Source organism: Zingiber officinale, chromosome 7B (assembly GCF_018446385.1).
Source record: "Zingiber officinale cultivar Zhangliang chromosome 7B, Zo_v1.1, whole genome shotgun sequence".
NCBI classification, from domain to species: Eukaryota; Viridiplantae; Streptophyta; class Magnoliopsida; order Zingiberales; family Zingiberaceae; genus Zingiber; species Zingiber officinale.
The window spans coordinates 24,457,615-24,484,221 of NC_055999.1; the positions used below are offsets into that span (position 1 = coordinate 24,457,615).

The 26,607-nt window shown below is 36.1% G+C and overlaps 1 protein-coding gene across 4 annotated transcripts; it reads right to left on the reverse strand.

The window, feature by feature from the left end:
- Positions 1 to 25,152, reverse strand: LOC122005566. 4 transcript variants are annotated; one of them, XM_042560644.1, is made up of 16 exons: positions 24,898 to 25,152; positions 8,859 to 8,986; positions 8,728 to 8,754; positions 8,401 to 8,646; positions 8,101 to 8,252; positions 7,835 to 7,911; positions 7,648 to 7,750; positions 6,692 to 6,775; positions 6,422 to 6,507; positions 6,249 to 6,336; positions 3,798 to 3,916; positions 3,053 to 3,702; positions 2,796 to 2,981; positions 2,284 to 2,404; positions 2,103 to 2,210; positions 1 to 413 (listed from the first exon to the last, which is right to left on the reverse strand). In XM_042560644.1, the coding sequence occupies exons 2-16, from the start codon at positions 8,916 to 8,918 to the stop codon at positions 298 to 300; spliced, it is 2,223 nt and encodes a 740-aa protein (XP_042416578.1). In that variant the 5' UTR covers positions 8,919 to 8,986; positions 24,898 to 25,152; the 3' UTR covers positions 1 to 297. The 4 variants fall into 4 exon arrangements, with proteins under 4 accessions (XP_042416578.1, XP_042416577.1, XP_042416580.1 ...); XM_042560643.1 differs by having other exon boundaries at positions 8,826 to 8,986; XM_042560646.1 differs by having other exon boundaries at positions 8,401 to 8,754; positions 8,834 to 8,986; positions 24,898 to 25,150.
- Positions 25,153 to 26,607: the final 1,455 nt, after the last annotated feature.

Genomic DNA, 26,607 nt, shown 5'->3' on the forward strand with positions numbered 1-26,607 from the left:
TACAATGTCAACGAAGAATTAATAGAACACTAATCTAATAACATCAATACAAATTTCAGAATTCTATGCAATTTTTCAACCCTCGACATTCATTTCTTGAGGATTTATACAAATGTATGAAGAAACTTGATCATTATACACCCAAGAATATCAAGATTAAATCAGATTTACCTTCAAAAGGCAAGCCCATTTCCAAAATAAACGTCTTCAATAAAGAGAGGCATACATGTCCAACCAAAAAGATTGGATGGATAACATGATAATAAACCAAAATGCCCCCCTAAAAAAGGCTTGATGTCAATGCAATGCTACTTGGGTGACAAGCTCTGCATACTCTGCTGAGACAAATGACTTAACTTTCAGCGCATCATTCCCCGGTGATGCATATTTCACTCCAATAACCGTTGCCAGACCTAAGAAATGTCAGTTTGTTCAATATTGCGGATACAAGAAATTGCATGTGAATTAGCATATATATATATATATAAAAGATCAGTATCGTAGGATGCATTGGATGAATGATCTGAACTATAAGGCTTGCAAATACATAAATATGAATCCATAGGAGTCCAAACTGATCTTTGAAGCACCTAAACTTGCTATAACCTTCTAGCCCTCAAAGGTCTAAAATACATCAAACCATAAGAACCAAACTAGAAGTTGAGCCTTCGAAAAGCATTTCAAGAATAATCAGTTTCATCATTTTCAAAAAAAAACAATATCTCAAGTGGCTTGAACTTTTTCTTAGATGTTTACTGCAAGAACTGTGGATTGGTTGCATGTGTTGGATAAATGTCATGGATCAGATCTCAAAACAATATAAGATAGCATTAAGTTCTACTAATAGCCTCTTCAACCAAAATATATAGAGTTATGTAAGAGATTAAGAGAAACATTTAGGGTGTGTTTACTAGGATGGAATGAAAATGATTCATACATTCCTACCATTGCAATGGGAAATCTCCGTTCCCAAGTTATCATTTCAAAACAAAAATGAAGATAAATAAAATGTATACAAAAAAGGGAGGCAAGCAAGTCATGTTAGATGGACCGAGCCAACCAGTCGGGTAAAACAAGTCAAGTGTACAGCTGGAGTCGGGGCAAACCAGTCACACTAAGACTGATGAGTCAAAGATAAGAAAACAAATCAAGTTGAGACAACAAAATTGAGCAAGTTGGGTGAACCAACCAAGCCAATTGAGCCCAACAAGCAAGTTGGATTGGGCCATCAGACAAACTAGACAAACCTATTAAGTCACACTGACCGTAAGAATCAAATGATCTTAAATTGAATGGATCAAGTTGGGTGAACATTCAACTAATTATAGCACTGCATTATCACAAGAAAACAAAAGAAAGGAATGAATCTTTCAACTAGTTATAGCACTGCATTATCACAAGCAAACAAAAGAAAGGAATGGATCATTCAACTGGTTATCACATTCCATTATTACAACCAAAAAAAAGAAATGTAAAATTCCTTTTTCATCTCTTTAAAGTCCATTTCTAATTTCGTTTCATTCCATCCCACCATGCCAAACACACCCTAATATATTTGGTAACAGGAACAGTAATATATTGCAGATAAAAGTATGACATTTTGGCAAAAAGAAGGGAGATGAAAGCACATCACACTCTCATACTACAGCAAGATCCAGAAAAATCTACTCGTATGGAAAAATTCCTTTTTCATCTCATTAAAGTCCATTTCTAATTTCGTTCCATTCCATCCCACCATGCCAAACACACCCTAATATATTTGTTAACAGGAACAGTAATATATTGCAGATAAAAGTATGACATTTCGGCAAAAAGAAGGGAGATGAAAGCACATCACACTCTCATACTACAGCAAGATCCAGAAAAATCTACTCTTATCGAAAGCAAGATCTTCACTAAGACAGCAACAAATAGATTATTTAAGGCGTGCTCAAATCAACCCAATACATTTAAGCAGGGTCTAAAATTCCTTAAATGGTGTTGATTGGATTCATTAATTGTAACAACCTTTAGTAATAAAAAAAATATGCCAATTGGGATATATTATTAAATAAGCTTAAACAATAACGAATGAGTTATAATAGATGTTAACCGATACTTACTATCATGAATTCGTCCATATAAGAATCTCTCTCCACGCCAATACTCCAAAGGCCTATGCTTAATTCTTGTGCTTCGTCTTACACCGGATTCCCATTTCATGCCATCATCTAAAGTTGTAAACAGTAAGTTTCAAGAGCGACTTAATTTACAAAATGATATTAACAAACAGATAAAGATTACTTGCAAGACTCTTTCTTCTTGAAGACATTTTTTTCTCTAGCTTGTTTTTGTTTCTTCCTGAAACTATTTCTTTCTCTTCTGTTTTTTGAGACATCCCAGAAGTTGCACAATGTCCATGAAGCTAAAAAAATAATATATATATATATATATATATGAGGATCATCACAGCAAAGCAATATCAGTAGTAAATAAGAATGAGATATTGCAGGATTTGATACTCAAACGATGCATCAGTGAATATTCCTTGAACAAGTATATACCCAACACCAATGAAATATAACAGAAGATGAAAATGGAAATAAACGTAACAAATAATCTAGTTGCCAATGTTAGATGAAGATGAATGCTAAACGAGCTTCCTATGACAATAAATATGTGTGTAATGAGATGAAAATGAACGCTAAACGAGCTTCCTAAGACAATAAATATGTGTGTAATCCTTTACAAATTTATGCAGCCTAAATCCTAAATCTTTGAACACCATCATAACTCCATGCATCTAAAAGACTTGCCTGAATTTGGAGTTCTTCATTGTGACCACATCTATTAGCATCAACACCGCTCTCAGATACCACATGTTCCTCATCAGAAATTTCAAATGTGCAAGCCAACCTTCTTTTAATCATTCCACCAGGAGTTGGATCCCTAACTCCAAAATCAAGATGGTCATGCAGTGGATCAAGTTGCATATCTTCACCCTAAAACATATCTGAGAATATTAGAATATGATATTAGCAATATGAATTTTCCCAGTGCCAGAATAGCTTACTTTATCATCCTTTTGTTTATTAAACCCTTCCGAATGATTATTATCTCTTATGGTACTCTCAGATGGACGGCATGCCGATTCTGCTCCCTCTGCCTCTGCTGAAATATTACGAGTGGTTTTACTTGCATTGCTATTTGGAGTTTGCAATTTATGACTGAAGCTTAATCTTTCACCATCTGAAATTGGTGTAATGGAAGCATCTCTAGCAAGGAAACCATTTTTATTAAGAGAACTGATATCAACAGGAGGTGAAAGATGCATTTTCTGCTGGCAGCTGACTAGACAAGAATCTCCATTTGATGAATCATCATTCTGAGGAGACATGTGAGCATTCTCCGACAAATTATTAACTGAAACCGGCAACTGCAAAACTGAAATAGCTGGAGGTGGAATTTTTTTTTGGGTTGGTGAAGATTGAGAAATTTGATGGTCTCCAGATGTCTTTTGCATTGCTCTATTTTTGGATGTTTCGAAATCATTTTTTTCAATTATACGCCACTCAGGTAGCCGTAATTTCCCAACTTCAATTGTCTCAATCTGCAATATCTCATTCACCGGAGGTGTCCCATCAGCAATATTCAAATCTTGGTACACAGTCATCAGCTTATTAAGAAGATCACTGGTATTTATCTCCTTATCATCTGCAGCATCTGTAATTTACAAACAAATAAATAGCAATTCCTCCCATGTAAGGTTCTTGAACAAGCTTTCGCAATAAGTGTAGATGTAAAGATGTCTAGACTACCTTGATCCAATGAATTAGGTTTATGGTTTTCATTGGTGGTGATTTTATTTGAAACATTAGATGATGAAGCAATTCTCCCAGCAAGATGTTGTGATGCACTGCAGCCTTTAATGGAACTCCTGATACAGGAAAAAAAACATGACTATTTTAGAAATAAAAATGTAATGCTCCAAAATACTAAAGGGGCATTTGGTTTAGGAGAATAGGAGTGGGGAATGGGAATGAGAATGAGAATCATTGATTGTTATTGTTAATGTTTGGATTATAGGAATAGGAATACAAATAAGGGAATGAATCCTTGAAATTGGATAATAACTCATTCCCATGTACCTCCCCTTCAATGAGTCATTACCCTATTTTCATCAATCAAAATATTCCCTTATTCCAAAAATTCCCTTGAACTAAAAGTAAAATTTTCTCCTTTAATATCAAATATCAAAATATATTTATTTATTTTTTCTTTCATATCACTTCTCTCTCCTTGTTCTCTCTCATCATTTTATCACACTTTCTCTCTCCTTAATCTCTCATGCCACTCTCTTTCCTCTTTTTTCTCATTACACTTTCTCTCTCATCATACTTTCTCTCTCCTTAATTTCTTCCATCACACTCTCTTCCTTTTTTTCTCATCATACTTTCTCTCTCATCATACTCTCTCTCTCCTCAATCTCTCTCATCACACTCTTTTTTCTCATCACACTTTCGCTCTCATCACACTTTCTCTCTTCTCAATTTCTCTTATCACACTCCCTCCTTTTTTTCCATCAACACACTTTCTCTCTCATCATACTTTTTCTCTCCTCAATCTCTACCATCACACTCACTGTTCTTTTTTTTTCATCACACTTTCTCCCTCATCATACTTTCTCTCTCACCATATTTTCTCTCTCCTCAATCTCTCTCATCACACACTCTCTCCTCATTTTTTTTTCTCATTACATTTTCTCTCCCCTCATACTTTCTCTCACATCATATTTTCTCTCTCATCTCTCATCATGCTCTCTCCTATCACACTCTCTTTTCTCATTTTCTCTCATCACACTTTCTCTCTCTTCATTCTTTCTCATCACACTTTCTCTCTCATCATACTTTCTCTCTCATCATTCTCTTTCATCATATTTTTCTCTCACATTCATCTTTCTCTCACATCTAATTTTTTTCTCTTATTTTCCTTTAAGAGTAAAAAAGGAAATTTTGATTTATTCCGATAGAAAATATGTAACTAACCAAACATTACTTTTAAGAGTGATATCCATGCTCATACCCATTCCCATTCCACAATACAATGATTCTCATTCCGATTCTTATTCCTAGGAAAGAACCAAATGCCCACTAAATATCTAGTGCAAAAGTACAAACGCCCATGACTAGGGATGACAATTTCCCCCGAATTCAATGGGGAATCCAATATCCGACCCGAATGGAGTAGGATATGGAGGGAATTTTTAGACTCAATTAAATAATCGAGTATTCGGGTATGGATATTTTCAGATTCAGGTATAGAGGCGGATATAGTAAAATTCTACTCATACCCTACCCGATACCCAATCTATATAAAGCCTTATTTTTTGTTGGAAAGAAAAAACTTTAACCCGCTTCAGGAAAAAACAACTTAATTTGCCTCTTTACCCGGTCACCAACACGTATCTTATCTTATTTTCCACAAGAACTCCTCACCCGATCCAAGGAGTGCAAGACGAGGAAGAGTAGACGAGGAAGAGAATTTAATAAATATTCATAAGTTCATTAAAATAATTCAATTTTTTATAAAAAAATTTGAGGTAGTAATAGGGTGATGGGTAGGATATGGATACCCGATCCTACAACATGTATGGGGATGAAAGTTAAATACCCGATGGGTATGGAGATGAGTATAGGGATGAATTTAATAAATGGGGATGGATAAGGAGGATATGAAATCCAATTCAAATCCTACTCTTCAAGATTTTTGCAAATATTGTTCCTTAGTTGTTAGCGAATCTAAAATCATGTCGCTCATTTAAAATGATTGGAATAATCACACATTTCAATAAAATATTTGGGGCTAAGATTAAGTAGTTTGAAGAAATAACTTGAAGTCGAACAATGGTCCAACAAGATGAGGTTGTATTTGATTATCCAATCATTCTTTATAAGCAATTTCACTACTGTATGAAATTTTGCATTCAAGAAAACTCAGTAACATGAATGCCCTACTAATGCATAAACCTCTGTCCTAAGCATACAATGATGTTATCATTTTTAAGGCTTACTTTTCACATAAGCATCATAGAACAAATAAATGATGCAAAATAATGAAATCAAGCAGACAATGTGATGTATAAAATTGATTACGTATATGGGCGAAGTTTTAAAATGTAGTTGGTTTGTCACTGTGTATCATATTTAACCGTCTCTACAATGTCATTTAGAAAAAAAAGGAATCATGTAGACCAGCTAAATTAGACATACTCTGGACAGTGTTTGTGACCAGTCAGCTGATCCTTTGCAGATTCAACAGGAACCTCAGCCTTCAGTTTTTTAAGCACTTTATCAGCATCTGATGTCAACAAAACAAAAGGGAAGAAACAGAGTGATTAAAAAAATTAAACGATGGTATAATATTTTAAGCAGGAAAGGATTACTCTCTAGCCGCTCAAAAGTCCTGAAGAACTCCACTGGATCACATATATGGTCCAATTCAGAAAAATCAACATCATTAACGCAATCACTGTGGTAGAACGAGTTGATAATTGCTTTAGTATTTCATACAAACAAACAAAAAAAAGATGAAAACACCCATACTTGTCATCAAGAATACAAAGTAATGGAAAAGACGATGTGCATTTTGAGATGTTTACAATCAGAAAGGAAACAAGAATCAAGGTGAACAAAATCAAACAAAGCTGTGGTACCTGTGGATATATTTCATTGATGATTCAGCTATTCTTTTATCAAAATCTTCAAATGCATTATACCCTTTCATCGAATATGTTCTCCTGACAAGGAAAGGAAGCAAAAACATAAAATAGAATATATCCAGGAAATTTTACCTCAGTCAAAGTAGCATGCTTGACAAGCATAATAGATAAATTGTTTTTTCCAGAAATACATAATAGCAAATATTATCTGTTGACTCAAAGCCAGTTCAACTCTTTAAGCATTAAAGTGGTTTCAGCTTGTCCATTAGATCAAGTCGTCAAATAAGCCACTATATTGAAGGAAAGTTAACTAATAAATTACTAAAAATGATCTCTTAAATTTTTCATAACACTACATAATTATTGCAAGAGTGCAAACATTCATTACTGGTAATTACCTCAACAACACTCCATAAAAATTTAAACACTTCATGATTTTATAAATAATCTTGAGATTAATGCGTATAAAAATGATATAATGACTTTGGCATCTCTTGCTATCTTGATAGGAAGGACTGCATATCTGGCATGTTAAAATTTCAAAATTACATTCAGTCTAAACCAAGTAGTTTTGCAAACATCTTGAAGGTCATAAAATGGTACAAGAAGACGAGGCAATATTGAAGCTCAAAAAATTATTACCTAATTGTTGTAAGAAGCAACTTCAGTATGTAACCTTGTATTGTGTAATGATGTGATGACGATTAATCATCTATATGAATGACACACTAATCTGTGAACCTTTGTCCCAGGCATACAAGTCATCGGCATTCACTTTTGTTTATGTAACTCATTGTAGAACAAGTAATCCAAAATAATCCAATCAAGCTTCTTAAACAAGTTTAAATTGACCACATGAAAAGGTTAAAAAGCATTGTTCATCCAAGCACAGCATATCTTCACTCTTTTTACAGCAAACTTAGACAATGGATCAACTAAATTATACATACTCAGGAAAAATTCCGGAGCGACGCTTGCGACAAGTGATATGTTTGTCCTTTTCCAATTCAGTGAGATCCACGCCCTTCAGTTTTTCATGCATTTGATCTGCTTCTAATTTCATCAAAACAAAAGGGACTTGAGCAGTAAAACTAAAACGTTAAATGGAAGAATCATGTGAGAATAGGGAAGGATTACTCTCAAGTAGCTCAGCTGTCCTGAAGAACTCCTCTGGATCATGTAATGTATTCAAATTGATGTCCATACCAGAATTACTGTTAATAACACTTTTTAGCATTTGTATGACAAAAATTCTACAAGAATTCACACAAATTCTTATCACAACCCTAATAATTTTATGCAAAATAATCCTTTCCAGACCTTTATGGCTTAGACAATGGGATAGGCAGAATGTTCAAGTGTTTGTTTTAAGAGTCAGAGATAGTAGTCAAAAGTTGTTTTACCTGTGGCCCAGCACTGGCCTCCTTCCAACTGGTTGACCCATACCGCCTGCAGGAATAGTATTGTCCCCATCTAAAGAAGAGTGTACCATGTTTTGGCAGTTCTCGGTGATAGTTTGTGCCTGCTCTGTGACATCCCCAGAACCGTCGTGAACCTGATGATGCACAGAAAACACATCCTGATTAGAACCTGGGTGTCATGATCTAAGCTGAAGTGAGCAGAAATTTCCTAAAGCTGACCCTTCCTCATGAAAATAAAACAAACAGTTGATGCTGAGAGTGGAGAACAAGATGGAGGTTTACTATTGATTGGAGAACAGCTTTGATTGTGTCCATCTCATGTTTCTCCAATGAAGGGGAATCAGCATGGAGCCCAATCCCTAGCGTCCGAGGGAGGAGGGAAATGAGAGAGTAGCCAGCAAAAGGGTCATCAATTTTCGGGTGTGCAGTGACTTGATCGCCGTGAATCATGGTGATTTCAGCAACTTGAGAAGCTCGACTTTGACTGACGGAGCAGGATAAAAACGACAGGCAAGAGAGGAGGGGAAGCTGGCAACAGGTGTTCCAAATTCAAATTTGGGGATTCAGCAGAATGGAAGTGGATAGGAGCCAAGTGAAGCTCTGATCTACCTGTCCCAAGTTATAGGACTGGCATCTCTGTCATCAAAATCATGTTGAACCATGTCAGCAACATCATTGACAGTGCCAGAAACATCAGATATATCTACCAGTATACCAGTCTTTTGGATAGTAAATCCTACTGGCATGAAAGAGAAGGAATCTGAGGAGCTTTCTTCTAGAGTTTGATAAGAGTGTTTCATGAACTAGATAACACCTTCCGTTTTTTTCCTCTCTCTTGACCTTTATGATTATTATGCTTCTGCTTAGCCTGGAAGAAAAACCAAGTAAAATAACACAAGTAACAATACACAATCATCTACTATAATCCTTGAAATGCCAAACTATGATTTTAACATTAAAGATAAAAAAAGAAAGCAAAGGGAACGAGCATCAGTTTAGCGCACTGATATAATGAAATTAACAACATAACAAAGCCCAAGTAAATGAGTTTGTTAAGAAACAATTAAGATGCAAAAATGAAGCCTTATGAAGCTTTGCAAAAAGTTAGAATGGAGTTGGAAAAATTCCACTTTAATGCATAAGACTAATAAAATCCATCAATGTTATAAAATAAGAATGAATCTTCATTTCTCTTTGGTGCAAATGCCTTATATCCATGTACCAATATAATGTCTGGATCTAGATACTAAACGACTTAGGCAAGTACCAAACCAACCTTCTTTAACAATCTTAGTCAAAAAATTTCCTATAAACCTACTAATTCAAAAATGTGATTACCAAGTCATACTGGTGAATGAAATCTCGAGCCATGCCACCCGAAACGAGGCACCCAAAACGAGTGGTTTTTACCGTTCCGACGCGGGATCGGCACCAGCACAGCACGCACAACAATTTCACGTGTGTCACGCGCGCAAACAGGAGGAAGGAAGAAGGAAGAAGGAAGAAAGAAGATCAATTTAGGGATGAAGACTTACCTGGAATCATCGGCGAAAGATTAGCTCGGCGATGCGGCGGCGAGGTGGCTACGTGAAAAAAAATTGTGATGGGAGGCGGAATCGCGAGATTGAGAAAAAAGTTAGGGTTTATTAAAAATTTTAAATAAAACCATTATATTATATTTCTAAATTATAATTTCTAATTAATTATTATATAAATTATAATTAGAAGGGGAGTCTTAGCGCAACGATAAAGTTGTTGCTTTGCGACCAAAAGGTTACGGTTCGAATCCTGGAAACAGCCTCTTACAAAAAGCAGGGTAAAACTGCGCACAATAAATCCTTCCCCGGATCCCGCATGGCGGAAGCTTTGTGCACCGAGTGACTGTTTTTTTATAAATTAATAATTAATTAAACAAACTATTAATTAATTAATATAATTATAATATACAATTTTATATTTTTATTATTGTAATTAAAATTATAAAAAAAATAAAGTAAAAAAATAGATAATTTAAAATAATTTTAAAAACAAACTTTAAATTATTTTTATAAATTAAAAATAGATTAAAATTTTATGAAAATATTTAAAATAATTTTAAAATTTTATAATAATTTTAAAATTTTATAAATAATTCTAAAAAATTAATTGTTAAAAATAAAATAAAATATATATAAATTTTTTAAATAAATTGATTTTAAATTCAATATACGCTATATATATATATAATTATTATATATATTGTGATTTTTGTGTTAATTGATATAATTATTATAGATAATAATTTCTTTTATCTTAGAATCAATTTGAGATTTGAAATCATGAATATTAACATACTTAGCTTCTTTATTTTTAGATTCTTAATTCCTAAACATATGAAATATATTTTTGTTGGACTCAGATCCTCTGGGCCTGCAAGCTCATTGGTGGGGTGAGCTGAACCCCACCTGTTTAATAGGTGGGGTACAGTCCACCCCACCAATGAATGGGCAGATTGGACCAGAAATCCTAGACCAGAGGATCCCTGCTCATTTTTGTTGATATGAATGTCTAATCCTTATTTTAGAAGTTTTGACAAATGATATGTTGTCAAGTTACATAACATTAATACAATAACAACCAAGCTCTATTATATATATTAGATAAATACAAAATAAACATATTTATATATATATATATATATATATATATATATATATATATATATATAAAGTATCAAAACTGTATCGGCACGGTACGATATTATTAATGCAATCAACCTCTAGAGTCTCAATATTTGACAATATACCCAAATATGGTCAGGTTGACAAAGGGTTAATCCAACATAACTTGATATTTGGAAGAGAAAAGTCTAGTCAGGACTAGATGACTAGCAAAGGTAAGTCCTAACCGAAGATTAGGCAGGTGAGAAGTCTAGTAAGTGACTAGTCCTAACTGAAGGTTAGGTAAGGAGAAGTCCTGGTGAATGTAGTCAAACCCTAGTCGGTGAAGCTAGATGGTGGAAGTCCAAGTGAGTGAAGTCAGGCCCTAATGAGTGGAGCTGAATAATGAAAGTCTTGATAAGTGAAGTCAGACCCTAGTAAGTGAAGTTCGGTGGTGGAAGTCCTGATGAGTGAAGCTAGACAATGGAAGTCCTAGTGAGTGAAGCTAGGCCCTAATGAGTGAAGCTAGGTGGGAAAAGTCCTAATGAGTGAAGTCAGACAATGGAAATCCTAGTGAGTAGAGCTAGGCAATCCTAGGAGGAGGTAACCCTAGGTAATAAAAAATCTTGGAGGAGTAAACCCCAAGCATGTGTGACCGACTACTACTAACATTGTTTTACCTTACTGTTTTATATCTATTGTGCTAACTCAGTGTTGTAGGTAGGTCTTAGTAAATCAAGTTGATCACCTAAGACAGTCCAAACAGGTCTGGTAAGGTCTGGTAAATAACTAAGAGAGATCCAATGAGGACGAGTTCCGATGGACTATAGACGCTGGTCCAACTTAGATCCATTTTGAAAGTCTGAGACCATGACTAGATATGGTCTCGAGGAGATAGAATATAATTAATAATATTTTTAAAAATGTGCTAACCTTGTTTTGCAGGGTCTATTATTTTTCTGTACACTAACATGTCTCTACAAAAGTTAGAAGCAAAAGAAGTCTCGGATACTATTCACCTGAGGCACCTGATTGGAGGCACCTCGGGGCAGCTAGCAGAAGTCTCTGCGCTGGAAGCGCAGAGGCGCCTTAGTGCAGAAGGCGCGGAGGTGCCTCAGGAGGAAGAAGGCGCCTCCCCGCGCGGATAAGGCTTGTGGCTGCAAAGGATAAAGCCTCGGCGAACCGAGGTGCCTCCAGTGGGAAGGAGCTGCCTCTGCACAGATAAGAACTGTTGTCTTCGGTGAAGATCAGGTCAACCAGAGGCGTCTCCAAGGGAAGGAGGCGCCTCGGATCATCAATAAAAGAAGCTGTCAAATAGCCATCAACACCTCTCTTGTACAAGCTTCAACGACACTTCTGTTGCTTCAACTATGCTCTACTACTGCGTTACTACTTTGAGACATCCGACCGCTACCGGCAAACCGACACCGACACACGAGCCTATTCAGACTCTACACTTCAAGCGTTGATAACGATTTAGTATTGTTGTTCTTCTTTTATACTTGCAAAAGGAAAGTGTAGGCTATTACACTTTCCTAATTTTCGTACTTGTATTCAATTTCCTGTTCCGGCGGTTCCGGAAGAGGTTTATAGTGGATTGTCTATCGATACCGTCCGAGAGATCGTGGGTTTTGGAATAAGAGTCGACGAAGGCTCCAAACCAAGTAACTCTTCGTGTTCGTGTTTTGATTTATTACTTCGTTTAATTTCTAAGTCTACTGCACTTTGCACTCACCTTCTTTTTAGTTGCTAAAAAGATAAACATTTTTTTTAAATACACGTGATTCACCCCTCTCCCCTCTCACGTGTCTCGATCCTACATATATGATAACGAAATTATATCATTCCAATTTGAAACCAAAACCTCAGTAGGAGTCGAGATTTAAAACCTAGTAAAATACTTCTAAATAATCGACCAAAAATTTGACTTTGCTAGTGGTATTCTGACTCCATCCACAATGAAAGATTTCTGACTTCTGGTTTGGCAAGGTACTGAAAAAGTTATCTTCATATTTTAGTTTCTGATATTTTAGGGTCTATATATTCCTAATACATCTTTTCTTACATGCAAAAACAAAACTAAGAATGTCTGCATACTGGTATGAGTAATTAATTAGCTCAACTATAATCAATCAGTAAGTTTTTCAATTCAAATTTCATCAGTCACAAAAATTCACACATAGTTTTAAAGAAATACTAATGAGGCAGGACAAATCTAGTCCTCCCCCCAAAGATAATAATGCACTCCATAACAATTTCTAACAAGAGATTGGTCTTTATCCACATACATCTAATTTAGGCAAGTCAACGTCATCTAGTTTAGACATGACAACATGTAATAATTTTCCTTACCTTTGTTAAGATACTTCAACAACAACAACAACAACAACCAAGCCTTTTCCCACTACGTGGGGTCGGCTGTATGAATCCTTTTACGCCATTGAACTCTATCTCCTATTATATCATCATCTATATTTAAATAAATTTTATCTTGTTTTATTGTTGCTAACCAAGTCTTTTTTGATCTTCCTCTTCCTCGTTTTATATGCATGTTTATCATAGTTTCACATCGCCTAACTGGAGCATTTATTGGTCGTCTAAGTACATGTCCGTACCATCTTAAACGTGTCTCTCTGAGTTTTTCCTCAATAGATGCAACTCCTACTTTCTCTCTAATGCTCTCATTTCTTATTTTGTCCATCCTCGTATGTCCACACATCCACCTTAACATCCTCATCTCTGCAACTCTCATCTTCTGCTCATGTGCTCGAGTCATAGCCCAACATTCAGCTCCATATAACATAGCAGGTCTAACTGCTGTTAAGATACTTCCTTAAGATAAATTTCCTGCTACCCAACCGTATTCAACTTCGTCATTTTTCAAACCATCTCTTGCTAACAAATTTATCATACTACAACAAGAGAAAATATAAGTAAACAAGTATAATATAAAGTGAATTAACGATGACAAACTAACTTAACCAGGGAATATGAAAAATATAAAGTAACAAATATGGCAAGTTTCAATCTAGAACCCTAATCACTGCGGAAAGGATAGGGATCTTTCAATGAAATCGGATATTCAAATGGAAACAACTACAACACTATCTGAAAGGAAACAAAACTTCGAGGAAAGAGCCTAGGTATTCAAGATGAGCAAGGTAGGAGGCGAAGAGGTAAGGTCTACTCAAGAACCGGAGAAGGCGTGAACAAGTTGTAAAAAAATGAAGAGGAGAAACACGAGAAAGGAACAGTCGCGTACGAACTCACCGTTGCAGATCTCCTCGGATCCAAATATATGGAAGGTGGATAGGGCAACGAACGACGGCTCCAAGCGATCTGCGGCTCCGAACAGATGGAAGGTGGGCAGTGTTGATCTCCGGCCCCAAGCAGCAGGAGGAGTAAGGGAAGGAAGCAAGAAGGTCCTCAGAACTAAAGCGAGTCGATCGCCAGGAAACGACGGCGAGTTTGCGGGAGGAGGAAAATGAACTGATAGAAGGCTAGGGCAACGGGATAGCTGTTAAATTCAAAATTAGGATCTATACAAATTTTGAATACTACTACAATTATGCTATTTTATTTACACAAATGACATTATCCAAAGGGGGAAAAAAATCATAAACGGACGTTTTTTTTCATTTATAATCTATTTTTATTTCTAAAAGAGTTAAAATAAATTATATCATTATTCTACATAGTCTACCTAATTCAAGTCTTATATGAGCTTGATTAATACTTAAGTCTCATGTCTATGTAGTAGGAATATATAAGCTTAATTTAGACTCAATTTCTACTTTTATTTAGGTTGTAATAAAGTCATAAGCTTAAAATGACTAAGTAATCTACATAGGTCTTTACTAAATGGTCTTTCTTTTGGCCTTTTAGGATTTTTTGGTCACCTTATAGCTATAAATAAAGGGGGTGACGTCCACACATGTATCTTTGACATATTTTTCAATCTAAAACACGGTGAGGCTCTCGCATGTTAGTTCTTCATTGAATTAGAACTTATCAAGGTATTTCCTTATGGCGTTCGAAAACTTATTAACCTCCATCCCAAGGTTGTAGCGTCTACCATCTTCTATACCAAGGTTCATGTTTTCTAAGCATTGGGTCGAGATTCTTTTCATCAATCTTATCGATTTAGTTCTTTCTTTCTTTCTTCTTCCATTCGTTGTGGATTCTTGAGATATCTTTCTCTTTGGATTCACATCAGTCCGTACTATAGCAGCGTAAAGATATTTTTTAAAAATAAAGCATACCAAATAGATTGTTGTCTCGATGATAAATAAAAAAATAGTAACTATTCAATGAAAACACATCCTTCTCACTTTTGCCTTATTCAAATAGACCATGCCCTTATTATCATTTTCCTGAAAAAAAAACATCCTTTTTTAATAAATTAAAATAATATGTTAATATATTTATTATTCTAAAATTATATTTATTTTAATATAGCAATTATAACATAAAATAAAATTAGACTAATTTAAATAAAGTTTGTTAACTTAGTTAAAGTTATTGAAAAGTGGATCATGTTAGTGTAAGAAGCATCCGACGATTGAACCTATGTTTTGATTATGTCAAAGGATTCAAGCTAAGTCGTTTTGTTATCTAATGTGTGTGAATGAGATTGCAGGAAAGTCCTAAGGTTATTTAGGCAAAAGTCCTAACTGCGGTTAGGCAAAGGTAAAACCCTAGGGGGGCGGTAACCCTACGTCCTAGGGGGTGATAACCCTAGGCGGAAAATCTTGGCGGGTCAAAGCTTGGGGCAAAAATCCTAGGGGGTGGTAACCCTAGGTGAAAATCCTGGTGTCGCGAACCAGGTGGAAGTCTGAACAGGTCGTGGAGCGGGCGTCCAGCATGAAGACCAGAAGACTCGAGCGTCGAGCAAAAGCCCAGTCGGTCTGGAGGACCGAACTGGCAAAAGGTAACTTCTCCTGAGTAGAGTAGGTGAAGGCGCGTTCCCCGGAAGAGGGAACAATAGGCGTCGGTTCAACCTAAGGTTTCCGGTCGGAAATTTGAAATCAGAACCGTACAGTCCGGAGACTGTCAAAATATTTTATTATCATGTTTATTATGTGCTAACTTTGTTTTGCAGGATATATGATTGTTTTGTGGACTAATATATTTTGCAAGGACAAAAGAGCATATTATGCCTCGGATGAATAGTACCTGAGGCACCCTCATGGAGCTTGGAGGCACCTCGAGTGAAAGGCAGAAGAAGCGCGCGCAGCAAGGCTAGAGGCACCCTCAAAGGAGCTGGAGGCACCTCGGACAGGCTTGAAGACGCCCTCGAGGAGAATGAAGGTGCCTTCAAGTGGATATGCTGCGACCACTTCTGATCTGATCTGTGCGGCGAACTCGATGCAGATGAGGGTGCCTTCAAGAAGGTTGAAGGCGCCCTCAGCAGGCTTTATAAGGGGTATTCGACCAACAGCTTGAACACACAATTTTGAAGTGATCTTTCACCTGTGTACTGCTCAAGAAACGTTCCGGCCAAGCTACGACAAGTCTCCGACGACCTGGAGCTGCGATTTTACAATTTCTTGTTGTCGGTAATAGTGCATTTATTTGTAATCATTAATTGTACTATATTTGTGATATTATAGTGATTGCCCAAAGTAAACGCTCAACGAGCGTGAGCCTTGGAGTAGGAGTCGCCCTAAGCTCCAAACCAAGTAAATACTTGGGTTTTTGTGTGCGTTGTTTTCTTATTCCGCTGCTTTACTCGTACGTTTCTTGAATACGGATTGTGAAAGCCACGAGCGTTATTCACCCTCCCCCCTCTAGCACGTCTCGATCCAACAATTGGTATCAGAGCGGGGTCGCTTCGATTTGGTGCAACCACCAGTCAAGCACTTTTTCGTGGCGTTTTTCAATTTTTTGGAGTCGATCGGAATCGGTGTTCTTGCCGTCTTCCGATCTAATTTTTCATAATCGGATTCTTTTCTCAAAGTAGATGCAACACCACTCGAGATCGTATTTTATTTCGATTCTTAAACCACACTGCTAATCCAGGATCAAGTCCTGGGACTCGTTTTTCTCATTTTTTTGTGCTAGATCTTCAATGGCTCTCCAAGAAGGCTATAGCACCGTTCGCCCACCGCTCTTCATCGAAGATGACTTCGGTTACTGGAAAGGACGGATGGAGGCGTACCTTCAAACCAACTTCGAAGTCTGGATGATCATCAAAACCAGACTCGAGCTTCCACTCGACGGCTCTGGAGAACTGGTTTCTTGCGTGAACTGGGATGCAAGCATAATTAAGAAGGTAGAAGCAAATGCCAAAGCAACCTGTATACTATAGTGCGGCCTAACCAAGGAGAAGTTGAACCGCATCGGCCCATTCTCGAGCGCCAAATAACTATGGCAAAAGTTTATCGAGTTGCACGAAGGAATGTCCGACACGAAGGTAAGTAAACGTGATTTACTACTTAACAAATTGTACAATATTAAAATGCAGGAAGGTGAGACGGCTAGCCAGCTCCATGCCCGGATACAAGATCTACTCAACGGGCTTCACACGATCGGACAAAGAGTGAAAAACCGCGACATCCTAAGGTATACCTTAAACGCCTTTTCCGAGAAATACCTTGTGGCCATCCATGGTAGATGCTTACAAGGTTTTTAAGGATCTCTCCTTAATTAAGTTAGATGAACTTTTCGCTGTATTTGAATTGCGTGAACAAGTTAACGCCCAATCGACATAGAAAGGTATAACTTTGATTGCAAGTACAAGCAGAGCATGCGAATCAAAACCAAAATGCTGAACCGAACCGGAGCTAAAAGAAGAACTGGATTCCGACAACGAGATCACCGCAAAACTCATCAACTTAGTAAGAAAGCTCTACAAAAAGAAAGACATCAAGAAGGTGATCCAGTCCAAGAAGGACAAGACTGGAGTCACATGTTATGGCTGCAATCAGAAGGGACACTACAAGCCGAATTGTTCAAACCAGAAGCAACAAAGAAAGAAGGTATTAAAAGCAACATGGTCTGAATCATCAGACAAGTCCGATGAAGAAGAACAAGCAAGCTTCCTCGCACTACCGATTCAAGCAAATATTGTCGAAACTAAGTTCGAATTTAAGTCTAATTCAGAAACCGAGAACGAATCGGAAGCTGAGTCCGAGAGAAGCCACGGATCCATATCCATTTCCGAATGGCCTAACCCCTCTGTAAGTGTTTCTCACTTATACAATTTTAATCAATTATTTAATGCATAAATTAGCAAAATTCAACATTCGGATCAAATCACTTCTAAAGAAGGTAACATCCCTTAAAGAAGTGACTAACTCCGAATCCTTGACTGAACCTGTTCAGATTGGAACCTCAACTTAAGTCCAAAAGCTTGAGGAAGAGAATTTCAGCCTGAAAACTCAAGTCAAGAATTTGAAGATTACATTGGAACGGTTTACACTGGATTCCAAGAATCTTGACCTGATTTTTGGAAAACAGAAAGTCGTATACAATCGATCTGGACTAGGGTTTAAAGCTAAAAGAAAATATCGGTCTTGCTTGTCACTTGTAAATAGATCAAATAGAAACATAGTCCAAGCATGGGTCCCCAAGTCTAACTTGATCAATCGAGTTGGACTTGGCCTATATTGGGTCTCCAAGGATCAAGTCCATTACCTTGATAGACCATATCGAGGCTATGATCCAGGGGGAGCCAATAAAAAGATCATTTTTATTATAAAATAGAATTGTTTGATGCTTGTTTTTTTACTGCTTTTATTATATGTTTAGATTAGGCTAGATTAAGGATTTAGACGTAATTTACACTTGTTTAGTTAAACTTAGGGGTTTCAAAAAGGAAATTAAATATATACTTTCTTTGAAAGGCTCTGTCTAGAAGTGGTGGATGATCCCATACCCAAGAAGGCCTAGTGTCTCGCCACAGCCAAGGAGCTAATCTTAGAAATGTGTATTTAATTGACTAATTGGAAACCTAAGTCTAACTCAAATATAAATTAATCCTTAGATATAATCTAAATTAAAGCTAACCATCTCATAAAAATACATAAGGTTCCCTGATTGACAACTTAGAATCGGGTGAGATGGATCTAGATTGTTATTAGTTGAATTTAAAATCGACCTAATTTAATTTAATCTAATTAATCAACCTTAATCAATTTAATAAATTTAACATAATTAATTTCAAAATCATAATTTATTTGAAAATTATTTGAAAAATCATAATTAATTTGAAAATTATTTTAAAAATCATAATTAATTTCAAAATTCTCAATTTATTTGAAAAATCATAATTAATTTCAAAATCTCAATTTACTTGAAAATTATTTTAAAATCTTAATTACTTTCAAAATCTCATTTAATTTTATGAAAAATTTTAAAATTTTAATTAATTTCAAAAGTCTAATTAATTTCAACCAAAGTAAATTAATTATTTTTGATATTTTCAAAGCTCAAAATCATTATTTAGAGTTATAATTTCAAATCATAATTAATCTCACTCAATTTGAAAATTATTTTAAGAATCATAATTAATCTTAGTCGATTTGAAATTTTGATAATTATTAATTAATTTTTAAACATCATAATTAATTTCAAAATCTCACTTCATATTATAATTAATTTTTAAATTATTTCTTAAAAAGTTAATTATTATTAAAGTATAAATCATAATAATTTCAAATTTCAAAATCATTATTTACAAAATTATAATTTTCAAATCATATTTGATTCGAGATCTTAATCTTAATTAATTTTAAATCATATTTGATTCAAAATCTTAATCTTAATTAATTTTAAATCATATTTGATTCAAAATCTTAATAATAATTAATTTTTAAATTATATTCAGAGTCTTAATGATAATTAATTTTTAAATCCTAATTAATTTTCAAATCATATTTGATTCAAAATCTTAATAATAATTAATTTTTAAATTATATTAAGAGTCTTAATGATAATTAATCTTTAAGTAAGTATTTTTCAAAGCACTTACTTAATTAAGTAAGTTTTTCAAGAAAATATTTTTTAGTTAAGTTTTTAACTTTAAATCTAAGATTCTATTAAATTTTTTCTTAAGCTAAAGCTTTTTATCAAAATCTATTTTAAGTTAAATTTTGAAAGCTAAGTACTTGATAAAACATTTACTTTCAAAATTTAGCTAAGTCTCTATTGAAAATATAAATATTTTCAAAGCTAAGTACTTAAGCTAAGTTTTTATGAAAATCTTCTTAAAGTTAAGTACTTAAACTAAACTTCTATCAAGAAAATTATTTTAAAAGTTAAGTATTTATCAATACTTTTAAGGGCTTGTCAAAATCTTTCAAAGGCTTTTCAAATTTAGCTAAGTGTTTTCTAGGGCAATTATTTTCAAATGCTAAGTTTTGCCAAGTTTTTTGTTGAAAGAGCTAAGTATTTTTTAAGCTAAGTAAAAAACCTTTAAGCTAAATACTTAATCAAGTTTGTTAAACTAAACTTAGTTAGATTATGTTTTAAAACTTAGCTATTTGGCAAGGTGTTTTCTCAACGCAATCAATTTTAAAGCTGAAAATTTAGCTAAGTTTGTTCTTCGAAAAAGATATAAAAGTTTCTAAATTATTGTTGGAAAAAGTTAGATATTTTTCAAAATATTTCTAAATTAGTTAAGTATTTCCAAAGCTAAATTTTGCTAAGTGTTACTATTAGGGGAGCTTCAAATTACATAAAATATTTTTTTCTCCTTATTCTTTTTTATTTATGTCAAAGGGGGAGAAAAAAGTCAAAGTTAAAGAAAATTAAGAATTAAGTATTTAAACATAAGAGGAGCATAAGTTTTACAAATCTTTACATTCATGCTCATGTTTAAATTTCTTAATTTCATATTTAAATTTTATCATATTTTTACAAATCTTTACATTCATGCTCATGTTTAAATTTCTTAATTTTATATTTAAATTTTGTCATATTTTTACAAATCTTTACATTCATGCTCATGTTTAAATTTCTTAATTTCATATTTAAATTTTGTCATATTTTTATTTAACTTTGAACCGCATAAATCCATCTTTCTTCTTGATTAACAACACAGGAGCTCCCCAAGGTGAGTGACTAGGGCGAATGAAGCCTTTGTCAAGTAACTCCTGTAGTTGTGCTTGTAACTCTTTCAACTCTGCTGGAGACATGCGATACGGAGCTTTTGAAATTGGACCGGTACCAGGAACCAATTCAATCTCAAACTCTACTTCTCTGTTGGGAGGTAGTCCAGGTAGCTCTTCTGGAAATACTTCTGGATGCTCGCATACTACCCGGACCTCCTCCTGCTTGAGTCCCTTCTGCTCTTCTGCCTTTACTATGTATGCAAGAAAACCTGCACACCCTTTAGCTAACATCTGGTGAGCTGCTAGAGATGAGAGAAGTTTCTGGGTCTTCTTCCTTGGCACTCCTGTGAACTCAAATGTTGGTTCACCTTCTGGACTAAAAACCACCTTCCTTCTGCGACAGTCCACTGAAGCACTGTACTTGCTGAGGAAATCCATACCAAAAATGATATCGAAATCCTGCATGGCGAGAACTATCAGATTTACATATAGCTCTCGGTCTGAACTGACCAGTACGGCTCGGAGCCACTGATTGGATTCCATGAATTCCCCAGAAGGTAGGGTCGTCAGGAACTTGGAGTTCGTACTCTCTGTAGGCACCTGTAAACTACTGGCAAAAGGTATCGGTACAAAAGAATGGGTCGCCCAGGTGTCAATAATCAGTAGCTATGTCTGGAAAATAACTACTTGACTGACCGCCAGGCACTAGCACTTCTTCTTTGGTGAGGAGAATACTCGCACCATCAAAGGCGGAACCGTGGAGCTTCCAACCTTCCTCGATCGATATAAGGTCCCTCCAACTGCTTCCATGTGGTGCAACTGTGCAGGTGGCCTCCATATTGCAATGGTATGGTGAGGTGCTTTGAATTTGTTAGGACACTCTTTAGCCATGTGTCCTTCTCGACCACGGAGTAACATCCAGTCTTACCCAAAAGACAGACTCTGGATGTGTTCTCCCACATTTGGGACAGGGAGGAAACTTGGTCTGCTTGTTTCTGGTCCTCCCTTCAGCTACCTCCTGTGTTCCACCGCTTCCTTTTACCTTTGCCTTTCGAGCTGTTACTTGACCGTGATTTACGGCTTCTCTGCTTTTGTCCTCTGTCTTCACCGGCTTATGTTGCTCGTTGTGCCTTGATGTGGTTCGGTAGTGTTCAGCAATTAATGCTCTACTAATCAACTCTTCACCATGGGGCGATGAGCTCCACCGCTCACATTCTGCTATCTCGTGGTCTCGATTCGAGCATCACCGACTCGCTCCTTCTCTGACTTACTAGCTCGGGCAGACGAGCTAGTCTGATGAACTTCTGCTGCTTCCTCCACTGACAAGTCACCTTGTTTGAACTCTATAAACTCCTCGTAGTGCTGGTTGGTAATCTGCAGGTGGAAGAACTCTTCATAGAACTCTGACTGAAAATCTGCCCAGGTCATCTGATCAGCTGCTCTCTTGGTCTTTATCCTCTCCCACCACATACGAGCATCTCCAGACAGGCAAAAAGAGGCGCACTTGGCCTTCTCGACTTCTGGCCAGTCAAGAAGCTCCATAGTGCTCTCCAGTGTTTTAAACCAAGCCTGGGCATCCCAGGGCTCAGTCGTGCCTGAGAAGCTCTCTGGTTTCAGCTTCAGCCACTGTATAAGATAAGCTTCTAGTCTCTGAGGTGCTGTGACGGCTCCCTGGGTAGCTGGTGGAGTCTCAATTACCACTGGATTCTCTGCAGTGATAGCTGGAGGAGGGGGAGGAATTGCTTGCTGGTTTGCCATCAGATTGGCAATCACTTGCTGCTGCTCTGCTACTTGTCTCTGGAGCTGAGCAACCACTTCAGAAAGGTTGGGATCAGTTGCTCTAGGCACTTCGTTCTCTCGAGCTGGTTCCTCAGTATGAGCAGTACGGGGACGTCCTCTCTTGCCATCTAATTATCCAAGGGTAAAGGCTTGATATCTTACTTTAACCTTTCTAATCATACATAAATATGAATAAAGAAAAGGGAACTAAATCTTCTATCTTACTTTAGTACTCAAAAAAATAAGTACTCTATACTGCAGTTAATAATAAGAAAAGCATAATAAAGAAATGATTTAAATACTTTCTTACTTGGAGACGGCGAGGATGATGCTGATGTGTGTGTGATGATGGAGAATGGGACACTGCTCTGATACCAACTGTAACGACCACCCTTCTTACTACTACTCTCTAAAGACGACCGTTACCTAACTACTACTCTACTTACTAATGTCACTGACGCTATTATTAGAATCAATTAGATTTATCACGGTTTAGAGGAATTCCTACCGAAAAATTTCGATAAAGTCTCCCCTGTACCGGTGACCAAATCCATAATACAAACAGTAAAAGAAAGAACTACTCCAAAAAAAAACAACTAACTATATCACTCCACAAATAATTAAAGTGACTAAATGCATATGCGGAAATAAACTCAATTACAATCTCACAAACTTCATAATAGTGTTAAAGAAAATAACTAAAGCATAAACTCTAATCAAATAGGTCCTGCAGGTTTGGTAGCACTCTCTGGATCTCTCCATAGTCCAGTCATCACACACCTTCATCACCACCACCACCCTGTCGCCTCCTTTTCATATCTTAGCTTTTTCCTTTATCTGCAGTAGAAGGAAAGAAAACAAAACTATAAGCGAAAACGCTTAGTAAGTACTAATCTATCTCACAAAAACTCGAAGTGCATAAAAAGAATGCAACAACACTAAAACTGAAATGCTAAAAGCAAAGCTGCATGTACTCATGGTATACAGAAATAAAACTGAATACTAAACATGCTCACTAACTGATAGGAAAATAATGAAACTACTACTGTAGGCTCAGAATTAAAGAAACTAACTTCTATTAGTTCTAAGCATAATACTTGTTTCATTTTCTTATATCTTTATACCAGAAATTAATCTTTTAATTTCTCTTTTACTTTCTTCTTCTTTTTCTTTTCTTTCTTCTTTTCTTTCTTTTTTTTCTTTTCTTTGGGCCCAGGCTTAGTACCATCTTTGTTTTGCGCGCTCTCTAATAGTGACTGAGGTAGCGAGCCTCTAGTCCTATGAGGTAAAGACCTTGGTCTTACCAGGGCCAAGACCTTGGAATTGGTCACCTGGATTTATTTAACGACAACCTTGGAAGTCGGGTACTAGCCTCTTACTTTAATTTACTAGTTATCTCTTTTTAACTAGACCTTGGTTTTTTTCTTTACTTATTTTTCTCATAATCCTTTATTAGAGTTTATTGGAATCCTTTAGATATACCTAACAAGTGTAGGATTACAATTAACTAAGCATGCTACATAAAAACAATACAAGGGAAACAAATCTAAACTCTCTCTAAGCATGTTATAAAACAAAGCAAAAGAAAAGCAAATCTGAACTTTCTAAACATGCTGTAAAACAAAGGAAAAGAAAGCACATCTGAACTTACTAATCATGCTATAGAATAGAGCAAAAGAGAGCTAGTTTGAACTTTTAAAACATGCTGTGATAAGAGCAAAGAAAGCTAATCTAATCTTACTAATCATGCTACAAAATAGAGCAAAAAAGAAAACTAATTTGATCTTGCTAATCATGCTACAAAATGGAGCAAAAGAAAACTAATTTGATCTTGCTAAATGGCACAAACGTAACGAAAATGCTAATGTTTGCATGCTGGAACTTACGGCTGTTCATGCTCTTGAAATGCCAAGAACTAAATCTGTTCCTCAATAAGGAACATAAGGAGACATGCTTGAAGATGTAATTAATCAGGCTCTTCAATGGCAAGGAAATTCAAGCACAAAACACAACTCAAAGAACTAAAACAGCAAGCCAAATGAATGCCTAGTGTTGTCTTGAATCTAATCCGAAGGCTTTTAAGTAAAGATTTCTCTCACAGCAGTATCATAATTCTAAATGCTACACTCAGGTTCAAAACTAAAGTTTACAATCTCTAATGTTGAAAGGCATTGTTCGGCTTGATAAACAGGGCAAGGAAAAATAAAGCCCTAGCATATAATTCTACTCGGCATAGCAAAAACCGAAGCAAGGAAGCAAGAACCCTAAGTTCGGAGCAACTCCTACCACAGGTGAGTAGTACTTACAACCGAGAAGGAGGAAGGAGAAGGCTCTTAGGGTTTTCGGAGGGCTCGGGTTTGCAGATTTTCCGGCTTCTTCTTGTGCCCGCGAGCTCTTCTCTGTCGGGATGACTACCCACGGGTGAGGGCTGGCCGGAAGAAAGCTTCGCCGGCGCCGGAGACACAAAACCTAACTTCTTCTTCGTTTCCGCCGAGCAGGAGCGCCGCACGCAGTCGGGATCGGGGAGAGGCGAATAGGGTTTTCGGCGAAAAAGGAAAACTTATAACTAGGTTTAAATTCTGCTCCAACTACAACTTAATTAAATTTGCTCCCCTTCTTAAACACAAATCAACCGCAGCTCAGTTGGTTGGCTGGGTTCGGCTGAGGTTCGGCTCGGGTCGAGATTGTGGGTTCGAGTCTCACTTAAATTTTTTGTCAAAACCTCTTTCTTTTTGTAAACCTACTAAACGACTTTCAAAAATTACGTAAAAATACTCTAAAAATTCCTAAAAATCTCTAGAATATTTTAAAAGTATTTCCAAATATTTTTATGGACTTTTAGAACTTGAAATAGGAAAAATTGGATCGTTACACCTTCAAGGAGGTTGAAGGCGCCCTCAGCAGGCTTTATAAGGGGTATTCGACCAACAGCTTGAACACACAATTCTGAAGTGGTCTTTCACCCGTGTGCTGCTCAAGAAACGTTCCGGCTAAGCTACGACAAGTCTCCGACAAACTGGAGCTGCGATTTTACGATTTCTTGTTGTTGGTAATAGTGCATTTATTTTTAATCATTAATTGTACTGTATTTACGATATTATAGTGATTGTCTAAAGTAAACGCTCAACGAGCGTGGACCTTGGAGTAGGAGTCGTCCTAGACTCCGAACCAAGTAAATACTTGAGTCTTTTTGTATGCGTTGTTTTCTTATTTCGCTGCTTTACTCGTACGTTTCTCGAATGCGGATTGTGAAAGTCACGAGTGCTATTCACCCTCCCCCTCTAGCACGTCTCGATCCAACAGATCCGCTTATCTTAGAGCATCTCTAATGTGGGATATTTAGAAAGGATATTTTTCTAAATATCCCCCACTCTCAAATATCCTTCATTGTAGGAGATATTTGAGAGGGGATTGGAAATCATCGGACACTGATTAGTGCCCGGTGATTTCCCTCTTGTGGAGCCCACCAAAATGGTGGGCTACCTTTTTTTAATTTAATTAAATTAAAAAATATTAAAACAAACTAACTTATAAAAAAATGAATGTTGAATAAAAAACAAAATCCAACGTTTGAAAACATAAGCATTGGGAAAAAAAATCAAAAACAGGAACGTTAGAAAAATAAATAAAAAATGAACATTAGAAAAATAAAACGAACGTTAATCAACGTTCATTTTTTCGAACGTTAGATAACGTTTGTTTTTTCTCCTATTTATACATCATTCATTTCATTTATTTTCATCAATTCCGCACTGATTATATACAAAAAATTTAAAGAGAAATGGATAATAATTCCGATCATTATTCTAGGGATTTGTTCAACTCTTCAAATATCGACGAAAATTCTAATGAAGAAAGTTCTCAAGTTCGTCATAATATTCCCGAAGACACAACGGCCCCTACAATATCAAATCCCGGTGAAACGTTATTCATGATGGTAGTGCGCAATCAATTTACAGTGGCTGAGTTCGCGCAAGATTATCATGGGAGTACACAAAAAAGAAGGACAATTAACA

Coding starts and splice junctions, on each gene's coding strand:
- LOC122005566 (XM_042560643.1), bottom strand. CDS start 8,918: ATGAAACACTCTTATCAAACTCTAGAAGAAAGCTCCTCAGATTCCTTC. Junction 8,755..8,825: donor TCCAAAAGACTGGTATACTG/GTAGATATATCT, acceptor TTTTGATGACAG/AGATGCCAGTCCTATAACTT. Junction 3,703..3,797: donor ACCTAATTCATTGGATCAAG/GTAGTCTAGACA, acceptor TGTAAATTACAG/ATGCTGCAGATGATAAGGAG.